Here is a 27,504-nt window from a genome sequence, read left to right on the forward strand (position 1 = left end):
TGTCAAACCCAGCAGCAGGTGCTGGGATAAATCACAATGCCGTTAGGCTCACATTGGCTTGTTAACAGACTTTATAATGGGCCATGACTGAGAACACTGGAATTAAGGCTGAAGGCAATGCAAGTTTCTCACACTGCTTGTCAGAGGGCAAAAAAGGTAAAAATAAAATGAAAAATAAACCTTCCTTTTTCTTGATTGCAGTGAGTGTGAATCCTCTTTCAGCCTCAGCCAGCCCCCCCTCCAAATCCCGATGCTACTTTAATGCTGCAGATGAGCAGCACGAGAGCAGCGCCAGGATTGGCTGGAGCGGGCTGCCTCAACGCTCCAGCAGGGGCGGGAGGCCTGCGCCTGTTCTCCATCCAGCTGTCCAAGACAGCTTGGTTTAGAGGTTTACACTTTACATGTCACGCTGGCCATCACAAGACAGCGTCCAAAGAGACATGCATAGTGTAAACTGGTGGAGTGAGCACCACTCCCCTGCTGCCAGTCAGCAACAATGCCCCGCCCTCAAACATTGCTCTGGCTGGGAGAAGTGAAAAATAAAATGGCAATTTATTATATGTAGCCATTTTATTTTTCACGTTTGCTGCACTGACAACAGGGGGGCAACACTCATCTGCCCTAATGGGGGAGCCACTGCTGTGCAGCACACGTGAAGTGGAAAACTTAGAAGAAAAAACAAATCTCCTTTTAATGCCTGCTTCAAAGAGACAATCATTTTTTGTTGCAAAACCCTGTTGACTATTGTTAGTTTTGATTTAAAAAAATTGTGGGTGGTTGCATGGGAGTGCTGATATACCACCTATTGACCCCTCCCCCTTGATAAGAAGTAAAGGAAAGCAGCGTGAAGCGTTTGTTTGCATTACTTTCAGCTAACCTATCCAACACATTTTGCGCTGGAAAATATATCCAAAATAAACATTTTGCACAGGTCTGCATCAGTTCTGTGACTAAACAAAGAGCAAAATGTTTGTAAGTCTGGGTCTATGTGTGTGTCTACTGCTACTGGGAACAGTGGTGGAAATGTATTTATAATATCCTCTGCAGAAGAGAGATTGTGTTGCAGGTTTTGGCTGACTCCTAACACTCTTTATCTAAAATAACATAATTAATTAAAACAAGAGATGCAATAGATTTGCTAGGTCTCCTTCTTTCTGACAGGAGTACATTATGTGTGTATTCCTTTTGGTGCTGAAGGAGTCTACCATGTGTCCTCTTCAAAACTGCAGGAACTCCTCCTATCTTGTAGTTTTTAGGGTTATTATATAGCCTATTGAGGAAGACGTACTGTGCTCTCATTAGGTTTGCATTGATTGATATCTTACACGTATCCAAGACAATTTAACACCACTCCTCCTCTAATATTCATACCAGGACAACTTCCCACTTTACGCTGCCTCATAATCCCACCCAAACACCTTTCACACTTTGACGTGGTTGAACTGACCATCAATCACTGATCATCAACCTGGAAACATGTATGGGCTTCATAGACATAGTCCTGCAACTATTCATCTCCTAACTTGCAAACAATAAAACCCACCAAAAGTCAGAAACACATGTTTTGTGTAGATTTCCAGGACTTCATCTTCACCCTTCTTATCTTACAAAATGTGATGGATCACATAATATCTGTAATCATTGACAAAATTAACATCTATTCTTCCTACTGACCCAGTGCCTACTTTAGCCTACTTACCCAGTGGATGGCAGTAATCAGTGTGCCTTCTACCTCTCTCTCTCTCTGCTATGTATTTGTATTGCCTAGTGTACTTACTGTTGTGTAGTTCCTACAACTCTGCAGGGTCTGTGAATTGCTCTCATAAGATAGACTAAGGGCTTGGTGCCTAGCCTGATTCCGGATCCCCCCACAGGATATGTTAGCCTGTAGACCAGCTAGCTCACATTTCCACCATAAGCCCCCTACCCTTACCAAGGAGTGAATAGGTTCTGGCAACCTCTGAACATGACAACCCATGACCCTTCAGGGATCGTGGGAACAGCACAGTACTTTTCACTCAGTCACTCGTGCTCACTTAGTCTCAGAGAGATACACAGAATAAACGTTGGGTACGTTTTCAATAAGGATTTATTGATCCAGCGTCATTCTAGTATGAAACATGTTTGCTGTGATAAAGAATAGACAGAAGCAAATGTAAAAGATTACAAGCACCAATAGAGTGAATAGATTGTAGAATTCCACCATGGTGCTAAAACAGTGAATATATGCAGGCATATAAACATGACAGTAATCAGGAGTACTCCTACAATGTGTACCCTACCTAAGTGTACCTCAATGTACCTAGCATGTATGTGGGTGCAAAGCCAAAAATCCCCTAGTAATGAGACAACCTCATTACCTGATGGGAGAGAATGAAGGCCCCCATCTTGGTCACAAGTTGGACACCCCGCAAGGGATGTCAGACCGCTGTGTGTCGAAGCTTCAGCATGCAAGACCTCAGTGTCAGCGTGGAACCGTCTCCTCTGGCTACTTAGTGAAGGTGTGGTACTTTAATACCCAAAAGGTAGCCGCAGAGTTTTACCACAATCGATATGTTATGTTTGCGATTATGTAAATGCACCTATATCAATAATTGTAATTTTGCAAAATAATTCTATCGCCTGTGGATGAAGATTGCGATGACTTTCGTACAGAGTATGTAAATCCTGTATGTCATGTGCAACGGATTTAAGATGTGATTGTAGGAATCCTCATGCATAATAAATGAGGCTAGTTTCAGAGAAACTAATCAACATTTGTTCAGCACGTAACTGGGTAAAACGCCATTGCTAGAACTGTTATTCAGGGACAAGTAGGACCATGTAGGTAAAAGGTTGCTTTACTATTTGGGCCTAGCTTAGGGAACATAACAACTGAGTAGTACTACAGCAAGAGAGAAAAAGACATGTGATGAGATGGAGAAAGCTTGGGAGTAGCATAAAGGACCTTTTCTTATAAAGGGTGGTAATTGCATGTTAGGGCTTGAGTAGGAGTGATTGGGATAAAATCAGTAATAGTATACCTGACTCTCCGTTATATCACTGAACTCCAGCTACCAGAGCTTTTCTCCCTCTCTCAAGCCAACCCTCGAAAACTTCCAGCATATGCTAATTTCCACGCTATGATACAATCACATTTCCCTGACAATTTGGACAGTACACGTTAAAGATTTTGCATGTGCTTTATTGGACAAGCCATGCATATTAAGACAGGTTGGTACAATGTTAAGCATGTTCTAAAATGCTGAGACTATGTACCTTTTGCTTTTAAAGTTTTTTTGGACTTAAGACCTGATTTAGGTTTTGGGAGACGGGCTAAAGTCCATAAGGGTGGCAGAAGATTTCACCTCTGCCACTCGGGCCAATTCCACCTGTCAAATTTAGAGAGGACAGCCAGCTCTACGATTATCTTTGTACAGTGAAAAGAACTGTTGTCAATGTACTAAAAGGTTTTTGGATGGCCGCTGTCAGTTTTGACAGCTTTTCACCAAACATTATGTTTTTTTCGAACTCCCAAAGGGGAGTTTGTTTTTGAAAAACAAGTAGACAGTGTCCCGCAGACCCTGAGTGTTTTTACCCATGGCCTAGTCATTACAGAATTTTCCATCCCTCACCACCAGGTTTTTCGTTGTGATGACGGACAAATAAAGACATTACACAGTCCATCCTAATTTGGGCCAGTGGTGTAATTTCATTCCTCTGTTCCCTACGCGATTAGACCATTGGAGGAAGTACTCCTTTGACAGAGCCAACAGGTACTTGTACATTCAAGTAAAAGTGCAACAATTTTAATATGTTAATTCTTGTATTTGACATTGTTTATAGTTAAGCCTGCCATTTTCTAAATGATTAGAAATTTGAATTTAAACTGGGTACAGATAAGTAGAAGGGACACTCTTTGTGAAGGTCAAAGGCTAACACTTCGGAGTCAGCTGGCCAAAGCAGAGACAGACAATGAACTTCTTCACATTGAACAACAAGTCTGTTAGCTTACAGCCTAACTTGAGGCAAGTATAGTAGTGTAGTATATACTTCTCTTGTGGGCTTAAAGCCAACCTCTTACTTTTAATTTGTTTGTTTCAGTGTTCTTTAAAATCCCTTGCTAACATAGTGTTCAGTGCTGCCTCTGTCCCTTATTTTTCTCTTTCATTCCTTCCACACAGCAGGGACCAAGTACTGTATCATTACGGTATCATTATGCTTTGGTTGTCAATCTGTTGTTTGGGGGACTAGGTTTTTTACTTTCCTGCCCCTGTTTGCTTTTGCCTGTTTTTTTTGTCACTCGTTCTTTATTATTTAGTCGCATTTCCTGTTATACAAAGACTGCCCCTTTAACAACCCTCATGTCTTTAACTCACACTTCTTTATTTTGCTTCGGCCAAAGCCGGAAAAGACAATCAGTTGTGTTCTGATCAGAGCTGCTGCGACAGAGAGCTCTGCTGCTCGGTGAGGGCAGGTGCATTCTCTCTTCGATCCCACTCACCACCTCCTGACTTCCTATTTACGTTAAGTATCATTTTTTAACCTTTAGACCCAGCTTTTCTAACTTTTTTCCCCTATGAACTGAGTTGCTACATGGACATTTTTACCTGTTTTAGTTTAATTAACATGTTAAAAAAAATACTGGAGATTATGCATAAACTCTTATTCATGGAACAACTTTAGGCCCAACTTCAAACTTCAAACACCCACCAACACTTGGAAAACCTGGTTTGAGAACAATTATTCCCCAGGCGCATTTGGAAAAATCTAGGAAGTGTTTTAAAAAGGGCTAATACTCCTCATCCTTCACTATTAGTAAAATACAGGATGTTGCTAGCCATCTGCACTCTTTTTCATTTCACGTATAAATATTTGAAAATGTAGCATTTTCCTCTCGTCTAGTTTAATCCTGAAGGGCCATCTCCATTCTAAGATGGCCACCAAGAACACATGGCACTAAAGCGTCTCTTGTGAGTTGGATGTGTCCCTTACTATGCGCATACCCATTATAGCAACTGGAAGTCTTCCGGTTTCCTTGGGTGAAGACATAGGTGCCCGCTGACTTGTGGTGATTCTCGGGCCACAGGCACTGGCACTGGCAAGTACTGCTTGGGTCTGCAGCTGGGGAGGGCCCTGCGGGGGGGGCACAATTCTCAGTGCTGACTCCATGCAGGTGAGACTTCGAGGAGACCTCAGCTGATGGGGAAGTAGGGTATTTGGGAGTGGAAGACAGGTGACCAGGATGGCAACCCATGGTAGTCTTGGGAAGTGTCAGTCATTTGGAGGGAGAGATGGGGTAGGTTGGGCAAAAAGCCGGGCCACAAAACGTAAGGAAGCAGTGGGGTCTATTTCACTTACGTAGATGCTGGATAGGCTACAACAGGCAACTGTCAAGCTAGAAGTCAGGAGCGAGGATACTGCCTCTCCCTTTCTTTGATGCTCATGCCCTGCCACCTTCTCACCCCCCCTTTGCTTATCCATGTCTCCCTGTCTCTTCCCTCGTGCAAGTAGTTTCATCACTCACCAACCCATATACACCATCCCTTCACCTTGTGATTTGCACCATGTCTCAAATGTGATCTTTTCCTTGCCACACACTTCACTCTAATACACCTCACAATTCCTCGCTCACCATCATATGCAATCATATGCAGTTCACAAGTGGAGGGAAGCTTGCACTGGGGCTGCCTGTGATGTGCATGTAAGGAAACTTGGACTGCTGCTGTTTCTGATATGTGCGCTTGAGGAAGCATACTTCATTTTCAGTATCCATTCTGTATGTGGCACGAAAACATGTACTGATTTTGTGTGTATGTCTGTGCAGCACTGTGCACCTAATAGAAGCTTGCACTACTGCTAGAGTTTAGCACTTGTTTTGCATTGGTGAGGAAACTTAAACTGCTGCATTGCCATGTAGGAGTTCTTTGTGTTAGTGAAGCTTGCGCTACTGTAGACCACACTTTACATGTGAGTATGATGTTTAGTGACAATCTTTTTCACTGTGCACAAAACAGTATCATTTGTTTTGTTGTTGTTTGTGTCTGTCATCTTTTAAATAAAGCACGGCTTGACCATAGCGAGACCTATTATCTTTGCCAATGCTTGTTAAATAAGGCTGTGCAACAAACAATTTGCATGAGCTTTGTATTTGCGAAACAATTTGAGAGCACCATCAATTGCAAACATTATTTCGACACACTTTAGGGATTGGTAATGAAAGGGAAAGCTCACTGATAGTGATTTTAATGATGTGCAGAATGGAACAAACACGTTGACATTGTTTGGTTCAGATGGTATAGCCTTCTGACCAACAGATACATATGACAAGCCTGTACCATATTTTAGCAATGTGTTAGTAGAAAATGCACAATTAAAATATAACTACTTCAGGAAGCTGGGTTTGACTCATGGTGCACTTAGGACCTGATTTAAAGTTTAGCAAGCAGAGCACAGTCTTTCAGTATAGTGGCGGTCAATAACCCTGACACCGGATAGATACTGTCAGATTTGAAGGCTGTCCATCAAATGTTTCACTTTTTTTAGTTTTCAAAAAACAAACTGCAAAAGTTGGAGTTGTTTTTGAAAAACAAAGCATAATGACCACCACCTATTGTGAGTTTTCTCCCAGGGCGTGGGGATAATTTCATTTTTTTCCTGTCCGTCACCGCCAGTTTTTTCCTGGCAGTGATAAACATGAAAAAAACATTGCACAGGCTACCCAAAGTAGGGTAGTCAGTGTAGTGTCTTTCATTCTACAGCTCCTACTCCATCTACCGACAGAGTAAGTATCACATTGACGGAACAGACCGGGAATGTGTTGTTAAGGTCTGCTCTTCTCTAAACGAGGTGGTCGACCCAAGGGTTTAGCAGACAGGGTAGTCTGTTGCATTTGCAATAGAGTACCATGACTACCAAACTCTAAATCAGGGCCTTAGTCTTTAAGTAGCACTCCAATAATTTCACATAGCTTACATGGCTTTAGTTATGTGAGGTGGATGGCACCTCTACTGTGAAACTTTTCTATCACCACTGAAGAGCACGGAGACACATGCATCTCAACTGACTGTGATGCCAATCTTCTGTCCTTGAGGGGTTGTATTCCAGAATATTGTATGTGAAAATATTCTCTGGCAAACATATAGTGGCCTAAAAAATGATTGCCTTTGCTGTTTACTATGTGTGAGAAGTTGGACTGGCATATGCTGGTCACTAGTTATAGTGGCCACCTTGCACCTGTCGAATTCGACTCTTGGTAGATAGGTTTAAGACACCCTTTTAAAGAAAGCTATCCTAGTGGTAGCTGTGGAGAGCAGCCTTCAGGCTAAGTCTCAGAGGAATGTAAAGTAACTTGTTTTACCTTATAATCTCTTGAATTACCAAATAAAGGAAACCACCCAGGTATATATATCACATATATATGTATTTATTACTAGACACACTCTACTAATCTCTTAATGAGATTAGAAGCCAGATACACATTCAAATGTCAACGTTTCACAATAAATTAAGCACAAATATGGCTGGAGCCCTAGGGGCGTACCAGACCATATACTAAAAAAATGGTATAAGAATGCCGACTTGCAAAATGACAAGGTATGGGCCTGGGGAATCGCTGGGGCTTCACTACTGCAGTGTTAGCAGGTAAGTAACAAGCCCACGGGAGACGCGTGCAGTGTGTGAACACAGCCGCGGGTTCCCTATTGATTATAATGGTGCAAGTCGCGGTTTGATTTTTAAAGTTTTAGGGTACTTTGAGGAAGTCTTCAAGCAAGCCACTTACAAGATAAGTACTTCGAGGGCCAACACACACTAGGGCACCGGAGTGTACGAGATACCTCACCCAGGGAAGCCGGGTGCATAGGTGTCTTTTGGTGTCGGGTAGCATCGCTGTTTTCTATGGAGACCAAAGAAGACTTGCTGCTTGCGTCGACTGACGAAGTGTTCGGTGGAATCCAAGGTTGGATTCAAGATGCAGAAGACCTGAAAATTGAAGGGACAGTGTTCAAAGTCACATGCCAGTGACCGGTGGCCAGGAAGATGGATGACCACAGATGTTGGGTGATTTCAGGTCGTCGATGGTGTTTTGAATCTTCGCTCACAAGGTCCAGGAGGGATCGACGATGACCAGCAGCTGGATTCGGAGTGTCCCACAATGTCTGCAGCTGACTGCCATGTTGGCAACCAGATTGGAGCCAACAAGCCTTGGCAACTGCAAGTCTCATGTAGACTGAAGAAAGTCAGTGGTGCAGACCAGCAAGGTCTGAGAGACTCACCCAGCAAGGGTAAGTGAGGGCAGGCCTGGAGCAACCAGGGGAGCCCTCTGAGTTGATAGGAAAGTCTTCGGGGGACCCACTAGCCAACGGGCAAGTGATCGCAAAGATGCCTCTTCAGGAAATGCTTCACAGGATCCCACGGTCACTCGGGATGGGGTAGGCCTCTGATGTTTGCTACAAAGCCTGCTGGAGGCCTGGGCCACAAATGTTCCAATGTACAAGTTCGTAGAACATCATGAATGGATTGCACTCGACAATAGTGCATGGTCCCCGGGTATTGCTGTTCCTCGTCACTCGTGGGGTCCACTCGCCACAGCTTTGCTGGGGACTCACAATGGCCATCGAGAAGTCAGGAAATATACTTCTGGGGCAGCATGGACTTCGAACTCTGGCGGGAGTGGGAAAGTTTGCAACCGTTGATTAAGGTTTTTGGTGCCTGCCAAGCAGGTAAGTCACTCCTTGACTCCAAGGGAGATTCTTCTGTCTTCCAAAGGTAGTGGAACGTCGAAGGGCCAGGATTCTTCTTTGTAGAGCATCGTCCAGGGTTATCTGATCTACAATGGCAAAGTTTGCTATCTTATAGTGAAGATAGGGGCGGGACTAGCTCTATGACCACTCCTCTGGGAGGGTCAGGGTAGGGGGTGGTTACTCCCACTTCCCTTTGTCCAGTTTCGCGCCAGAGCAGGGACAGGTAGCCCCTGAACCGGTTTGAGCTGGCATATGCACAGAGGAGCCTACTGCTCCCCCAGTGCAGGACTTCAAAGCACTCTAGGAGTGCACCCACCCAGCTCCAATACACTAAATCCTGTCTGGAAGGTGGTGACACCTTCCTGTGACAGGATGCCTTTTGTTGGGCTTCCTCCACTGCGAGTTTCAGTCAGCAGCAGGAGGGCAGCCCAGTGTCTGTGCTGGTGGCATCCATTTTGTGATGCCAGGGCTCTATAGGATTTCTATCGTTTTACATGTCGTCCCCTCTAGAAGGGTGGGATCATGCTCCCACATCATGGACTGATGTGGGGGTATGATTCCAAGTTGTTTGACACCAAACACGACATGTTTTGATGCAGTCATTCCAAAGTTAGCATTTTAATGCACTTAAGAGTATATGGTTTAACCGCATCCACAAACAGCCATAGAGAATAGACTCTAGTAGCTGCAGAGGGGTCCTGCTCACGCAGAGGCACCCCCTCACATTGTAAACCACGCACCCTGCCCTCAGGATTGATAGGGCCTGCCATGGGGTGGCTGATAGGTTTATATGTGTGTGTATGGTGAGATATAGGAACCTATATCTTTGTGAGAAGTGCTAACACTACCTCACACAGGCTGCAGTAGCAGGCCTGTGGTGTCAGATTGAGAATGCTTCCCAGGGGTGGCATAATACATGCTGCAGCCCCTGGTAGGCCTGTGAAGTGCCTATGCCCTAGGTACCTAAGGTACCATATACTAGGGGCTCATAAGGTACCACAGTACCCAACCACTAGTGCATCTAATATGCACACCAAGTCGTTTAGAGAGAACAGAGAGACTGGGGCCCTGATTAGCAGGGACCCAGCCAGACTATATCCAGAAACCAGTGTATACATCAGAAAAAAAGTGGGGGCAACATAAGTGCAGATCCTACTCTCCTACACTATGTAATTGTTGATTCCTTTTCAATAATAATGGAGTTTTTGAAGGTAGTTCTAGTTCTTTCAAGATAACCAGAACACAGAGTCTGGTCCACAAACTGAATTTTGGAGAATATAAAGAAGTTCTACTGTAGTACTATTCACTTACAACAATATACAATTTGCAAGCCTCTACCTATGCATCGCCTAATATCTTTTCTGTGCAGAGATCTCTACCTTGAGGTGTTTATCGTCACACTCTCAAGAATACTATTTTGTAATGACAATTGGATGAACTGTGTGAATGGTGTGAAAATATTGTTTCAAAATGGGTGGAGCCAAAAAAAGCTAAAAAGATCAAAAGATTCAAAATGGGCTCAAATAAACTCCAGCCCAGCATTAGAGCAAGCCAAGCACTAAACATGCACTGCAACACACAGCTATTGAAAATATTAGAGGCGGGGAATTAAGCCACACCACGTAGGAACTAATGTTAAATTAATTTTAACTTTATGTTGCAGAAATATATGCATATTTTTAGAGATAAAAATGAAGTATAACTATTGATTCATTTAACTTTTTTGATACGCATAATTGAAAAATGCATTAATCGTTTAAAAAATATATTCTCCAAAACAAATTTTGTGTCCTAAAAATGTTTGCCTTTGGTGATTGCTATGTAATTTTTAACTTAGGTCAGGATTTCTTTTCACTAAGAATGACGTCTTTAAAGGTACTACTACATCTTTCAAGAGAACCAGATGTAGTGCTAGAGGCACTCTTGTGGTTTGAGACCCTGTGATGACCTTTGACTACAATTATTTTAACTGGCTTTAGTGTGTTATTTCATCCTAGCCTGGATGTACGACGGTCCTGCATATGCCTTGCTTCTCTTCTTTCTTGTAATCTTGCTGTCTTTCAGTGGGAGCTGTCACGGAGTAGGATAGTCTTGCCAAGAGCAGAGTGTGTGGGATGTGCATTTGAAAGCATGAGTGGGAGAGAGAGTTGTGTAATGTACTCTTTGGTCTCGAAGTGCAGTGTTGTGGGCAATGATGCACACATGTGCTCGGTGTTGTACATTGAGAGATGAAGTTTCTGAATCTCAGTTGTGCATTGTGTTGTACATTAATGAGAATTATGAAGTGCTTACTATTGGCTTTGCATTGGCCTCATGTCATCCTTTTTTCCTGGCTTTGCCTTGCTTTAACTTTTCTGCGTGCACAGCAGTGCTTGCAAGTTGTTTGGGTTATTCACGTTCAAGGTCTCTCTGTTTTTGTGAGGGATTGTTTATGTACTGTGAGCTTCGTCAAGATGGAGGCTGGAACATGCGAGATTCAGAGAAGGGGACGTGAGAGCTCCTTCCTGCCGTGGGAATGCTTGCTTGGAACCTGGCCAGTTCTGGTAAGATTCCTCTGGCCCAGGGGGAGGTCTTTTTCGAACCTTCTAGTGTGTTTAAAGCTGAGGGTTGTGGACTTAGAAACCAGGAGTTTGTAATCCGAGCGAGGACGGACACGTCTATCTCGGAGCGTGGACCCTGGTTGCTGAGGCTCTCAAACCATGTCTGTTTACTTCCCCAGTCTGAGATGCAGTGTTTTGCACCAGGTGATGTATTGAGTTTTGGTTATTGCCATTGTGATGTTTGGCCAGTGGCTTTGATCATTTGAGGTGTTTTCTTTGTGATGTAGAAGTGAGTTGAGGTGCACACCCCGGGACACTGCTGGAGCCGGCCCTGGGGGCTGGCGGTCCCCAGGGCCATCATTGGCTCCAGGGGGGGGGCCGCACGGCCCCCCTCCCGACATCTACACAGTGCCGGGGTGGAGGTCCCCGGTGCTCGGGGGTCCGTTACGGACCCCCGAATTTGAATAATTAGTGCCCCGGGGAGGTGGTGATCCCCAGGCATGTGGGGGGGGCGAGCCCCCCCCACACAGGTGGTTTTTTTAAAAAAAAAGCCCCAGGGGTGGCGGTCCCCGGGGCAGCAGGGGGCCTCCAAGGCATCCCCACAGGTATATTAACAAGCCCCGGTGGGTGGCGGTCCCTGGGTCTGCTGGGGGGCTTGTGTCCCCCCGCAAATATTCATGCAAAGCCCCGGGGGGTAGCAGTCCCCGGGGCAGTGTGGGGGGATTGGGCCCCCACACATTTTTTTGCATGCTGCCGGGACCTGGCCCACCCAGGGGCCAGGTTTTAAAAAAAATTTCAGCCAGATCCGCGATTAAAAAAAAAAGTGCAGCCAAAAGCGCTGAAATGGCTCCACCTGCCAACTATATATGCACAATCGCCTACCTGAATAGGCAACTCTAAATGAGGAGACGTAGCATTATGGTAGATTGAGTCCTTTATTCAAGCATGCTGCTGAACCGCACCACTGCTTATAAAGGAGGCCATACAGCCTGTGGATGTTTAAGCTGTAATATGGGGCAATGAAGGAGGATAAGAACAGTAAGCATCAACCGGGACTCATATCGAGCCTTTTATTGCCATTTATTGTGAGCGCTGCAATTCATGCTTGAATAAAGGACTCCATCTCCCATAATGCTACACCTCCTAATTTAGAGTTGCCTATTCAGGCAGGCGATTGTGCATATATAGTTGGCAGGTGGAGCCACTTCAGCGCTTTTGGCTGCACTCCGTTGAAAAAGAGGGAAACTTGAAACGTGCTTGGTTTGTGTCCGGATGGAACTTTTGCTGGTTTTCTTACTGCTCATATCTGGAATTTCGCTCTGGGGAAGCGCTTTGCTGCTTGAGTGCGGTTCGCCTGAGGGACACTCCCTACTGAGCTTGATGTTTCTAGCGGCAGTCCTGCCGCTGAACCGCACCACCCCTTATAAAGGAGGCCATACAGCCTGTGGATGTGTAAGCTGTAATATGGGGCAGCGAAGGAGGATAAGAACAGTAAGCATGAACCGGGACACATATCGAGCCTTTTATTGCTATTTATTGTGAGCGCTGCAATTCATGCTTGAATAAAGGACTCCACCTCCGATAATGCTACGCCTCCTCATTTAGAGTTACCTATTGAGGCAAGCGATTGTGCATATATAGTTGGCAGGTGGAGCCACTTCAGCACTTTTGGCTGCACTCCACTGAAAAAGAGGGAAACTTGAAACGTGTTTGGTTTGTGGCCAGATAGAACTTTTACTGGTTTTCTTACTGCTCATACCTGGAATTTCGCTTGGCCATCATTGGCTCCAGGAGGGGGGCAGCGCGGTCCCCCTCCCGACATCTACACAGCCTCGGACCCCCGAATTTGAATAATTAGTGCCCCGGGGAGGTGGTGGTCCCCGGGGCGTGTGGGGGGCTTACACAGGTATTTTTGTTTTAAAAAGCCCCGCGGGTGGCATTCTGCAGCACACATAAAAAGGGCAGCAATTCTCACAGGATGTCCCTTCCTGCACAAAAACAATCCTGACGACAACACAGGCACCCTTGCACCATGGTGCAACGGTGCCTGCATTTGCATTGGGCTGCCAAAACTGCACCAGCGCAGGCACAGGGGGAAAGTACAGGAATGCTCGGTATTGGATCAATATGGTGCATTCCTGCCCTTTCACTTTGACATAGGGCTGCGCAGCAGGGTGGCTTGCTGCCCTGCCCTACGCCAAATCCCCATAAATAAGGCCCTCAGTTTTTCTGTAGTGTGTTCCCATTGTAGTACCTTCTTATACAATGCTTCATGAGAAAGCTAGCTCTCATATTGAGTGTTATCTGATTGGTGTAATGTGGTTAAAGTCTCACAATGTTCTATAAATTAGCCATTGAATACTACCATGTCTCCACTAATGCATAATGCTTACTCATATGCTATTTGTCATTACATCTGATCAACTTCCTACAGACCCCTGTCAAGCACTCGGACCAATAGCACCCAAGATATTTTCTTTAGTTTGCCACTCATCTTCCCGCTCTGGCAATGCATTCTACATGCCTGCCCACATCTGCTAGCGGTATTTTTTACAAAGAAAAGGGAGATAGGATTTAGCAGTGTCACAAGAATGCCCATCTATCTGTGTGATGATAATGTATGAAATGGCCCTATTTAGAGTTTGGTGGACAGTGTACTCTGTGACAACAGCAATCGAGTACCCTCTCCACCAGACTCTCGGTACCTATGGTACCCCCCTGCATTTGCATGCACAAGGTGGCAGGCACTGCGCCGTGCCTACCACATTGTGCATGCAAATGCACAACATGCCTTTTTTACAGTGGGGTGGGTGCTGCTGACAGCACCACCCACCTCAATATAAAAAAAGCGGGACGCGCCTGCCAGTGTGGTGGGCGCATCCTAATTTGCATTGCGGGACCGCCTCACATATGGTGGGCAGTCCCTTTTGCCATTACGGTGGCGCATCGTAATAGACCCCTTTGTGTTGAAAAAGTAAAGACTTTTAAAAGTTTGGTGTAAGCATCCGTCGCCAATGATAGTTTTGTATGAATCACTTTAATGACAATTCATACAAACCGGTGAAGTTCACCATACATTTGGGGGCACAGTAAAGGCAGTGTAGTAGACGTAAAGTCCACCACCTTAACTATCTTTACTCTGTCCACCAAACTCTAAATCGGACCGTAATCTGGTGCCATTATAATGGACATGTTCCATACACACCTCCTTTTATTTTCTATTTGAACATATCTGAGATTCTTAAATGAACTTTTATATAACCGTGACTAACTGAGAATGGGGCCAGGTTACATATTTCACACTATTTAGGGCATAGTAATATATTAAGAGTTCAAATACATGAAACCCTAAATAAAATTTACTCAGCAAGTTGAACCTGAAAATACTAAGAGTTGCACATTTCTGCTTCTTTACTTTTGCTGCAGTGGCTCAAAGCGTTAAAAATAAATTCTCTTTCATATGACACTATTACCTTACCGTAATGTTGATGTTTCACAATGCTGTAACTAGGGGATGCCACTAATATTCCCCCATCTAATAGCACACTCTTCCTGCTCTTAGTCAGACCTGTGACCTGAAATTGGGACAGAAATGTCAGCATCAATCACTTACATTTCCAATCCATTTTACCAGCAGAGCTACCTGATGGGGCATTCTGCTTATCTTTTTAATTCAATATTTTATAACCCTATTAACAAGTCATTCCAATCTTCTTCCAGAAGAAGTCCATAATACACCATCTTGTCCTCGGGACTGGCAGCTGCATGGACGGAAGTGCTATTACTTTCCAAATAAAACAAATCAGAAGAACTGGAGCGCGACCCATGAAGACTGCTCCTCCAGCGGCTCCCGCCTGGCAGTGATAGAGGACAAGGCTGAGCTGGTAAGGCATCAGTGATACAGAACAAGATAGAATTATGAGGCATTAGTAAAACAGGAGTAGGCTGAGCTGACAAGGATTCAGTGATGCTACAGGAGTGATTCTACAGGAGCTGGCAGAGTTGGTAAGGCATCAGTGATACAGGAGCAGACAGAGCTGTGAAAGCATCAATGACACAGGAGAAGGGAGAGCTGGTAAGGCATCAGTGACCGGAGCAGGCAGAGCTGGTAAGGCACCAGTGATACAGGAGCAGGCATAGCTGGTAAGGATGCAGTGATGCTGGACCAGGAAGAGCTGGTAAGGCATCAGTAGGCTGTCCGGTTTTAGGTTTAAACCTATAATAACTGATAAAACCCCACTGAAAGAGAAATAGCCCTCACCAGTGAAAACATATAAACACTGAAAAAACACCTGCACAATCACAAATTAAATTCCATTCAAAGAAAGGAAAAAGAGAGTAAAATAGTCCTTTTTTTCTTCCTAAAGGGGCCAATACAATGTAACTTTGTTGCACATGCTAGCAGTAAGAAAGTCTGGGCTAACATTATTCTGCTTGAGTTTTGTTGTTTAGGGATGCCCCTATAATATTGTTTCTTCTCCCTTTTGTTTTTTCAGTTTTGTGGTCTTTGGTCTAAAGATGCAGGGTTTAGATGCATGTTTTAGGTCGTATTTAATTATTTTATAAACTATATAGAATCAGGAAATATCAAAATCATATTTGATATTTTGGCTGCGTTCGATTCTTTCACTAATAGGTAAAATGGCTGGTTTCATAAAAATCTTTCCTAATATGTGTCATCACACTTGCCCACAGAGAATGGTAAAAACCTTTAATACATCAGCCCCCAGTTTCTAGTGCGTCAGTATTGATAGTAGGCGAATTGCCAACACCTCAGGCTTTAAAAAATTTAATGCAAGGTATAGTGACAAGTATATGTGAAAAGAGTGCTATCACCAAGCATCTGGGATAGAGGTTAAAACATGACACCAGACTTTTGGAAATCATAGAACGCAGTGTCACTTGGAATGTTCTGCAAAAAAGGTTCTTTCCAAGTTCAACAAAGATTAGAGTGATATTGTTTGTATTTGCAGTGATTCATCTACGTATATGAAAAAGTTGTGTGATGACCTGACAAAATTAATACCTGAGCTGAAGTGCTTCCCTGTAAGAAATCCTTGCCACTTGTAAGATGGTATGCTGAAAGCATCTTTACAATCTTTGGAGTTAATGAGGAATGCTATTGACTTTTTAGTCCATTTTGTTTTCCCATGCACAGGAACTAAAACACAAATATTTATCATTTTGTGCTTTGTGTGGCATCAAAGAAAGAGTCATCTCAACTGTGTCCCTTAGCTGATGGTTCTCAGTCCAAAGGGCTATGAATGCTATATTATCCATGTGGTAACCATTTACAGAATATTTGCTGAGTGATGATGCCAAAGACGCGAAATGTGAGGATCTTTGGTCACATATTGATAGTGATTTGAAAAAAGTACACTCTACTACATTCTTAGATTTTTACAGGAAAACATAACTGCTGAAGTGGACATAATAAAAAAACAAGAGTTTCAAAACACCCTTGGCTGACAAGTGTTCAGCATATTTGGTGTAGATGTGAAACATCTCCTTGAGAGTAGGCTGGGCGACACCTTTAGTGACTGGCACTACAACATGTTCCATGCTAGAGTGCTTGCGGCTTGGTAAGCAAAGCAAGGGTGAAGAGCAATTCAGGAACTTTTATTTTACAATGTATGAGAAATGGCTTGCAATGATGTATAGAAATGTCCCTTCACCACCAATGGCATTTGAAGTCAATGAAACCTCTCTGTGGTACTCTGTTCTAGATCCCTTCCGTAAAGGGGAATTTCCTCCGTAGTTTCAAAAGTGCTGCTTCATTTTTGACCGCTTCAATAACTCTGAGGGCATAAGCGCCCAGATTTGCGTAAATGTTGCTGAACCTGCCCTGAGAATCGCAATCTTCAAGTGAACCAGTATTGGCATGGAATGCTATGTCAGTATCCAGAGTTACCAAATTGAACACTGGCCGTTATGGTGTTGCCCATCTCCAGTGCCAATGTTGAGAGGGCCTTTTCACAGAAGTTTACATGGGAAGGAAAGAGTGAACGTACATGACCAAAGACTCACTGAAGAAGTATTGTATAGTGTACTACAATAAGTTTAATTTGCAAAAATCTATTTGGACCTCATATACACTATTCTAATATTGTCTATATACCATGCGCTATCAGTGCTGAAAGCAAGCAATAATTAAAGCAAAACGTTCCATAAACACCGGAAAAACACTGTTTCTGTAGTTTTTAATGGTGCGAAAATGTGTAACCACTGATAACCACTGTTTTTTTAGGTATTGAAATCACTTGAAAACACTGAAAAAACCCCACCAGAATTTACCAAAAATAGAAACTGAAAAGAGGAAAGCCTAGGCATCAGTGATACAGGAGCAGATAGAGCTCGTAAGGCAATAGTTCTACAGAAGCACGCAGAGCTAGTAAGTCATCAGTGATACAGAAGCAGACAGAGTTGGCAAGGCATCAGTGACATAGGAGCAGGGAGAGCTGGTAAGGCATCAGTGATACAGGAGCAGGCAGAACTGGTAAGGAATCAGTGATGCAGGACCAGGAAGAGCTGGTAAGGTGTCAGTGATACATGCTCCGACAGAGCTGGTAAAGCAATAGTTCTACAAGAGCAGGCAGCTCTAGTAAGGCATCAGTGAATCAGGAACAGACAGTGTTGGTAATGTTGAAGTTACACAGGAACACATAGAACTGGAAATGCATTTGTGATATAGGATAGGGAGTGGCGAGTATGACATAGCTGATGCAAGACAAGGGCCACAAAGAACTGATAAGACCTTAATACAAGACACGCTAGAGCTGACAGCTGGTAAGGTGTTGGTGGCAGAGGGCAAGGCGGTGCTGTTAAGGTACTTGTGATAAAGAACAAGCGAAACCTGGTAAGGCATTTGTGATACAGAATAAGGCAGAGCTAGTTAGGCATTTTTGATAGAGTGCCAGGTGGATCTGATAAGGACTATTGGTAAAGAGTTATTAGATAATCGGCATAACCAGCCATGACAATGGATTTGAATGTATTGTGCATATACGGCAAGGCCCCGATTTCTAAACATCAAAGCAAGAAAAATTAGAAACATTTAAGAAAGCTATTCTTTTGCATTAGTATGCTTTAATTATTGCAATTAATGTTCACTTACAGAAGTGTATTTGCATGTCCGTATTTGGTTGCACTAGCTTTACATGAAAATTGGCTTTTGCTCTGAGTGTTGTGGATTAGACAGAGTTGCAGTCAGTAAAACAAACATTATTTTGTCTATGTCTATTAAGAAAGAAAAGTATATATAGTGTGTTTAAAATGGCGCTCTTTAGGTGACAACGGTTGTTTTACAACCAAAATGCGTTCTGTCCGGAGTGTTTTAAATGGATTAAAACTGTGGTGATATTCCTCCATCTCAGAGTGCCGTTTCTATCTTTAAAAGGGAGAGTTAGTGGTGATATATATATATATATATATATATATATATATATATATATATATATATATATATATATATATATATATATATATATATATATATATATATATATATAAAATTCACTGAAAAAACCATAGGTTTCACACATGTTATAGTTAGTGGAAATTTTACTGATAAAAAAACAGTGAAATTCCCCCGTTATAGTTAGTGCAGGCAACTATAACTCACGCGACCGCAATCCTCTGCTGATGCTAATACTGTATTTAGACACTTATTTGCCCATGTCTTCTTCCATACATTTTTAGCTATACATATATTACAAATATTTTTTTTTCATAAAGACACATATGTCATCAGCAGAAGATTGCGGTCGCGTGAGTTATAGTTGCCTGCACTAACTATAACGGGGGAATTTCACTGGTTTTTTATCAGTAAAATTTCCGCTAACTATAACATGTGTGAAACCTATGGTTTTTTCAGTGAATTTGCAAGGTTTTTTAAATGCTAATTCCTAACTATAACGTGTGTGAAACCTATGGTTTTTTCAGTGAATTTGTACGGTTTTTTAAATGCTAAGTTACTTTACGCCATTCGTGGCGTGCGCGCCCACTTAACGCAGTTCGTTCCGTGCGCGCACGGTGCGCTTCGCGCACCGTGCGCGCACAGTAAGCTTTACGCAGCACTTTACGCAGTTAGTGCCGTGCACGCACGGTGGGCACGCGGTGCGCTACGCGCACCGCGTGCCCACGTTACGCTAGATGGGCCATGTACGCACGATGCGCTTCGCGCACTGTGCGCACATGGAGGACATATGATGCACTTCGTTTTGAAAGGTAATATTTTAATTTTTCGTAATTTTTATAAGCCATGCACAAATGGTGCACTTCGGGCACCATTTGCACACGGGGTGGAGAGAGTGTGGATAATTTTTTCTTTTATTATTTTTGTTTAAAATATTCTAGTTTATCTCACCTCTTATACGCCATGCACAATTGGTGGTCTGCGGCCACCAATTGCACACAGGGTGGGGAGAGTGTGGATAGGTTTTTTTTTGTTATAATTTTTTTCCGTACGCGTACGGTAAGCGTAATCGGCGAAATTAGCGAAAAAATAAAAATTGCATTTTTGGCCTGGGGGGGCCTTTGGGGACTCCCTCAACATGGCTAATTGTGTGGGAGCTGTCTAAACAGCCCCTTTACATGTTTTTTGGCTTTATTTTACAACCTAACTCTCAGTGCGAGAGAGAAAATGGCGGCCGCCGCTTCCTGGTTTCGGCCGATTCGAATGTTTACTAAGATCTAAGAGCCAATCAGAATCGCGCTCGCGCACGCCACCGTACGCGTACGGTAAGCGTACCGTAAGCGCACCGTAAGCTGGCTCAGATATATATATTGATTTAAAGGCTATTTTCTCAGAATCTACTGAACAGATTTACACCAAACCTACAAAAGGCACTTCCTTGACCTGAGGACTACCTCTCTGCCAAATTTCTAGTAATTCTGTTCAGCCGTTCGGGCTGTAGCCCTGTCTAAAGGTCCTATGGAAAAATGCATGGGAAAAACGCGTTTTGGGACCCCCCTTTTATCTCAGCCCCCGCTTGACGAATCCCCCCGAGACTTTCAGGGTAGGAGCGGAGCGTAGCGCCCCACCTATTTTGAAAAATTCGCGAGGATTCGTCGACCGGCACCAAAGTTATTCAAAATAGAACGTTGAGGATTTCCTATGGAAACGTGGTCCTAACTATAACTACCTACTGGCGACCGCCAGTAGGTAATATATATATATATATATATAGAGAGAGAGATAGAGAGAGATAGATATACATAAACTAAATAAATGAGTTAGTGTGTATCCTTAACTGAGGGAAAGAAAATTTATAGTTATAGTATGATTGCGACCAAGGTTGCTGTGACTACAGAGATCTATCTATCTATCTATCTATCTATCTATCTATCTATCTATCTATCTATCTATCTATCTATCTATCTATCTATCTATCTATCTATCTATCTATCTATCTATCTATCTATCTATCTATCTATCTATCTATCTATCTATCTATCTATCTATCTATCTATCTATCTATCTATCTATCTATCTGTCTGTCTATCTATCTATCTATCTATCTATCTATCTCTATATATATATATATATATATATATATTCACTTAAAAAACCATAGGTTTCACACATGTTATAGTTAGCTGTACATTTCACTCGTAAAAAACCAATGAAATTTCACGTTATAGTTAGATCAGGTAACTATAACTTGCGCGCCCACAATAAACTGCTGATGACGTCACATATTACATCACTCATGACATGGTCAGTGACATCACTCATGACATCAATGTTGACATCTGAAATTACACATTGTGGATTGCGGTCGCGCAAGTTATAGTTACCTGATCTAACTATAACGTGGAATTTCATTGGTTTTTTACGAGTGAAATGTACAGCTAACTATAACATGTGTGAAACCTATGGTTTTTTAAGTGAATTTGCAAGGTTTTGTAAATGATAATTCCTAACTATAACGTGTGTGAAACCTATGGTTTTTTCAGTGAATTTGTACGGTTTTTTAAATGCTAAGTTATGTATTTATTTATTTTTTTTTTTTCTGGTTTCTCACTATGCGCACACCCTGCGCGCACGGTGCGCGCTTACAGATATATATATTGATTTAAATGCTATTTTCTCAGGACCTACTGAACAGATTTACACCAGACGTACAAAAGGCACATCCTTGACCTGAGGACTACCTCTCTGCCAAATTTCAAGTAATTCTGTTCAGCCGTTCGGGCTGTAGCTCGGACTAAAGGTCCTATGGGAAAATGCATGGGGAAAACGCGTTTTGGGACCCCCCTTTTTTCTCAGCTCCTGCTTGACGAATCCCCCCGAGACTTTCAGGGTAGCAGCGGAGCGTAGCGCCCCATTAGTTTTGAAAATTTCGCGAGGATTCGTCGACCGGCGCCAAAGTTATTCCAAATAGAATGTTGCGGATTTCCTATGGAAACACGGTCCTAACTATAACTATCCACTGGCGACCGCCAGTAGATAATATATATATATATTCCATCAATCTCCACCTCAATCACGAAGGAGCACGGCACTCAGGGTGCTATTTGATTCACCAATTTATTAGTGGCTGAAGTGGTCTCATCAACGCATTTTGGTAGTCACAGCTATCTTGGTCGTGATCATATATAACTATACATGTTCTTTCTCGCAGTTAAAGATACACAATAACTCATTTATTTAATTTGTGACTGCTGCTTTGTTGAGGAACAGGTGCAGAATCTCATACATAAGACAAAATCGTCATCACATGTATAATTTTAAAGTTGCTTCATAAGGGCGATATGGTATTTAGTTGACTGGAGTGTATGCTTGTGCGCCAGTCATCAAAACTCCCTGGGGTGCAGAGTTATCATTCCCCAACCGCACACAAAATTGTGACCAGGAAAATAGACTATCATTTCTGAAACTCTGCTGGTTTGAGATAGGTAAACAGTTTGTTTCAATCACCCCATTTTGCCCTGATTCAACTAAACAGAAGTCACAACTGAATAAAGAAATTAGTATACGACTTGAACTGTGTGAAAGAACATTTCCTCTTTTTAACGTTGACCTCTTTTTAAAAAAAAAAATATTTTTATTATGGAGTGAAGAAGTCATATAAATTCATCCACATATAAATGGCTACCAACAACGGTTATCTGTAAAAAACATTCACAACCCATACTTACAACACATATAGGGGCTCAGTACGATGTCGTGAGGAATCACTTTGGCATGACACTGCATCGGTGGTGGGACCGACACCCAGTCGTCGGTCGAGACCGGCCAATTAGGTTGGTCGCATTCCTATGTTTCACTATAGGAGCATGCATTACGCCCATAAACTGGCCGTAATGCATGCTTCTATATTGAAATGTGAGGTGCAGTTCATCCCTGTAACCCTGGCAGGCACATCAAGGTGCAAGGAACAACAGGGTGGCACCCTAGGTGCCCCCTCGGCCTCCAACCAGAGGCCGGGCACCAAAAAGGATCCTGCTGGGGTCCCCCTAACACGCTTTCCGACATGGTTTCAATGTCGGACAGACTGGCATAGAATCCATGTTGGAAACCAAGTATTGTAATCTCAAGGGCGGAAAGAGCCACCCTTGAGATTACAGGCCGCATTCCAACTGGTGGACAGTCGGATTTCTTTCCGACCGCCTTCATCAAAATGAGGCAGTCGGAAAGGAATCCGACCGGCATATTACAATGCGGCCCTGAAGACAGTATTGTAACCGGCCCCTTAGTGTATGCCCAATGTAAAAATACATTTAATCTTAGTATTCTTTACTAGCCTCTAATACAGTTCATCGATATATCTGTCCCAGATTCTAATTACTTGTTCAATTCATCCTGACACAAGCCATTTAGTTGGATTATCCATTGAGCTACTATCATAATGTGCTAACACATTAGTGGCTAGATATAACGCCACATCTTTCTTCCTGGCTTAGCCGGTGCCCCACTCCAAATGTGTTCTCAACCCATTCCGATATATTATTGATCTCTCTTTTACCATGCTATATGTGTCTCTTGTTCGCAAATAATGTCAACCCCCATAGTTCTGAACACCTCTGCGACATTCCCCCTATCAGTGCTGTCATTTAACCTGCATACATTGGCTGTCCAAATACAGAGTTTCCTAGTTTGCATCATAAGATGCGAGTACCAGAGTATCACATTCCCATCAGGTATAATTATGATCTCCTCTCCAATGCCCGCCGAGTAACACACTTGTTTCAGTTAACATGTTTTCTTATAATACAAAGAAATTGCGATTCTCCTATTACCATGACTAGATAATTTGGATTTCATTAAAGACACGGAGGCTGACATTATGCATTATTCTTCTAATGCAGTCCAAGCAGCCGCACACCTCACAATATTAAAAGGTTCCAGAATAGAGCATTAGCAACACATCAACAATGTGCCTCTCTTAAATGTGGAGGAAAATACGTTCATGAAACTTAAAACTTCTAAACTTCAAAACGATCTACTGATGAACAAGAGGAAGGAGGAGTGAGAAGGAAGGTAAATCCAAATGCCACACAACTCGCAGTTAAGAAGGGTTACCTGAAAAGAGAAAGAAGTAAATACCTCCTGGACATAACAAAAAGTGTAAAACTTAACAAGCTAAAGCAAGAAGGAAGGGATGATACAGGTACTGTTAATAAAAGTACATTAATTCACTGTAATAAAAAGAACATTCATTCTTACTAAAAAGTACAATAATTCACTGTAATAAAAAGAACATGAATTCATAGTAAGACCACTGAGGTGTTGGGTGGGAGGGATAATGTCAGCCTCCGTGTCTTTAATGAAATCCAGATTCTCTAGTCATGATAATAGGAGAATCGCAATTTCATTACAAGAACAGAGGCTACATTATGCATGTTGGTAGCTTTGTAAAACTACGTCAGACATATGTTCAATAGGATTGCAGTAGTGACGTGCAAAGGTGCTAAAATTTGACCAGTCAGCCGCTTTGAGAATGTCATCCAACTTACCTCCAGACCAGCGAGATTTACTGCCCATAGCACCTCTAAGGGAGTGAGCTTGAAATTTACTCATAACAGTCTTAACCCATCTAACAATAGATATCGAGGATATACCTTTGTGCGGTCTAACAAAGGATATTAGAACATTGGAATGTTGGGAGCTTCATTGAAAACAATGGAGTGCTCCGGGCTTATAATGGCTGGTATAAGCCCGGAGCGCCAACATTCCAATGTGTCTTTGTTCACAGCTCTGGCTGTGAACAAAGACTTCAGGGAGCCGGAGGGGATTTGAATCCCCTCGCGCTCCCTGAAGGCTTCGCTTTGTTAGAACATTCTGCCCTCTAGTGGCAGAATGTTCTAATAGCCTTATAGCCCTTCGTAGCAGGGCTATACCGGCTTTTAAAGTCCCGCTGCTGTTGTTAAAGTCCCTCGCCTTCGGCTCGGGCCTTTAACGCTGCAGCGGGCCTTTAACAGCCGGTATAGCCCGCTACGGCGTGTTATAAGGCTATATAAGTAGTTGGTTCGCATCCTGGGGGCAAATAGGAAACATTCTGCGATCATACTCTCTCATGCAGTCCACTACGCAAAGTTTTGGGCATAAATCAAAACGTGGATAAAAGATTGAATCAGACATAGTCTTTGTTCTTCTATAAATCTCAAATTTGACACCAAACATGTTATAAGATCAATTTGTAATCTCCAGGGCTTTGACATCGGAGACCCTTCTGCATGAAATTAGGCAAAGAAAAGTAGCCAGCTTAGTGGAAAGGTTTTATCCATTTAGGAGAGTATTAATAGGCCAGTTATTGAAAAGATCAAGGATTAGCTTGACATCCCAGAGACTTTCATATTTAGGTTTAGGAGGCCTTCTTAAACAAATGCTTTTAAATTATTCTGCAAACAATGACATTTTTACCTACCGTTTTACAGTTGACAAGGACATGACCAGCATAAACAGCAGATCTATAGCAATTGATAGTCGTCCTATAGCTGAGACCTCTTTGAAATTGTTCTACAAGGAAGTTAACTATGTCAACAATAGGTGCCTCCAAGGAATCCAGGTTCCTTTCCAGGCACCAAGGTACCCAGATTCTCTATATGTTGTTATATCTGTAGTGAGTGCCTGGGGCCGACGACTCTCCGAGGAGAGTTGCAGCTGTTGCCGAAAGTCCTGAGATTTCATTGGATCTCCTGAGACTCTCCAGGCAAGAAGGGATAAACGCCTGCTCTGAATTAAGGGGTGACCTCCTCCGTTTATGTCTGCAAGAAGATTCTCTAGGGTAGGAATTAAAAAGGGGGGTTGCCAGCTAGTTCTAGAGTGGTGGGGAACCATGCCTGAGATGGCCAAAAGGGAGTTATTAGGACGAGGAAGCACTGATCCTGTCTCACTTTCCAAGATTGTAGGAAGGCGTTTACTGCCAGAGCACCCGGGTCAGGAATCCAGCTGAAGTAGTTCTCCAGTTGAAATGTTAGTCTGCTAGCGAATCAGTCTATCTCTAGGGGACCCCAGATCTTGTTCAGGGTACTGAATACGGAAATATTGAGTTTCTAATCACTGTGATCTAACAGGAATCTTGAGTTTCAGTCTGCAGAAATGTTCGATTTCCCTGGGAGGTATTCCGCTTTGAGAGCGATCTTGTGTTCCAGACAGAACATCCATAGTTTCTTTGCTAGATTCAAGAGGTCTGCAGATTTGGTGCCTCGCAGACAATTTATATGGGCTACCGTGGAAATGTTGTTCACCTTTAGAATGACTGACCTGCCCTGGAGAGAGTGTTTGAAGCTCATCAAGGCGAAAAGGCCAGCTGTTAGTTCCAAATACTTTATGTGGTGAGAGGATTCCTCTTGCGACCAGATACCACCAGTGTTCTGATTGAGAAGGCAAGCTCCCCAGCCATGAAGGCTCGCATCTGATTCTAAAACAAACTCTGGTTTTGACCCAAAGATTGCTTTTCTAGGTTCTCGAGCCACCAAGATAGTTCCGATTGGGCTTCTTGATCCAGACAGATCCGATCTCCGTACCAGTGGCCAGATCTTAGGGCTCTCGCTTTTACCCTTTGGAGGGCTCGATAGTTTAGGGCAGTGGTTCCCAAACTTTTAGGACCTGTGGCTCCCTTGACCTAATTGGCAGATGGCCAGGGCTCCCCATCATGTCACTTTTTTTTCCTGTGGGGGGATGTAAGGCCTACCTTGGGAGTACTTCCAGTTTTCTCCCTGAAATGAATTGGGATGAAGCCGATGAAGGTATTATAATCATATTTGTAACAAAATTAAAATATAACAGTCGTTTAATAAAACTATAATTGGTTAAGTGAGAAATGATACAATGCTCTCGCTTACTATGAGTTGTGAGATAATATTCATCATAATGTAAAAAAGACAAACTACAAGGCCCAGAATGCACTGTCTTAAACGCTAAAAAGAGCCAAAGAGCAGCCGTAGGCGTGTCTGTTCTGTGCATTAAAGGAAGCCTGCATTGTTGCAACCCCTGCTGTATTTGTTTATGGTCAGTTAATGACGTTTTGAGAAATTTTCAATTATGAAAAAGCGAAAGCGTCTTCTATTCCCTCATCTTTTTTTTTCTCAACCTCTTTTTGCTGCCTTTCCTCTTCAGACATTCTTTTTCTCCCCTTTTTCTGCTTTTATGTCCTGCTTTCCTTCTCTCCCCCTTTGATTCTTTCACACTTTGTTCTACCCCCGTGTATTCCTTCTTCCACCTGCTGGTTGCCCTTACTTTCTCAGACTGAAAGTCTTGGTGTCACTTTTAGTTTCCTGTATTTCTCTCATCCCAGAAATAAAACACACGTCTGGGGTGATTTAACAGCCTGTCCGATGCCCAGGTTGCTGCAGTCTGAGCTGCGATGTTTCATCCGAGGTAGTAAGCGCTTTATCGATGCAATTACAATACAATTCCAGAGACCTTATTAATGGTTTTATAATACTTACTCCTTTAATTTGAGAGGGCTTACTCTTCTTGTCACTAACATTGAGAAACATACGGAGGGAAGAATGAGGAACTTTCATGGAGGCTGAGAAAGAAACAGGTTATTACAGTGACGGGTTATTACATGCTTCCTGCTGGGCCTTGCTGAGGGTCACACTTGAGCCGGGAAACTAATCCTGTTTGCAATGAGGCCTATTTCCACAGGAAGTTTGCCCACTGAAATTTCTGACTTGTAAAATCTGGCACAGTGTTTCCTCACACAAACAAAGTGCAGGAACCGCAGCCAGCATATAAATACACGGGCTGCTTTGGGGTCACGAGTTTGACATGTTCCCCTTCTTTACAT

At 43.0% G+C, this 27,504-nt stretch overlaps 1 protein-coding gene across 4 annotated transcripts in view; it reads left to right on the forward strand.

The window, feature by feature from the left end:
- The window catches only part of LOC146813023 (killer cell lectin-like receptor subfamily B member 1B allele A), a 339,767-nt gene that overhangs the window by 142,252 nt on the left and 170,011 nt on the right, over nt 1-27,504 (forward strand). For 2 of the 4 annotated variants that reach the window (XM_085620052.1, XM_085620051.1), the window contains exon 4: nt 14,987-15,147. In XM_085620052.1, the coding sequence (XP_085476178.1) occupies nt 14,987-15,147 (161 nt within the window). Of the gene's footprint in view, nt 1-14,983; nt 15,148-27,504 lie in introns of all 4 variants that reach the window. The other 2 variants (XM_085620049.1, XM_085620053.1) reach the window with 1 other exon arrangement.

The sequence above is a fragment of the Triturus cristatus genome, chromosome 7, assembly GCF_964204655.1.
Source record: "Triturus cristatus chromosome 7, aTriCri1.1, whole genome shotgun sequence".
Lineage (NCBI taxonomy): Eukaryota > Metazoa > Chordata > Amphibia > Caudata > Salamandridae > Triturus > Triturus cristatus.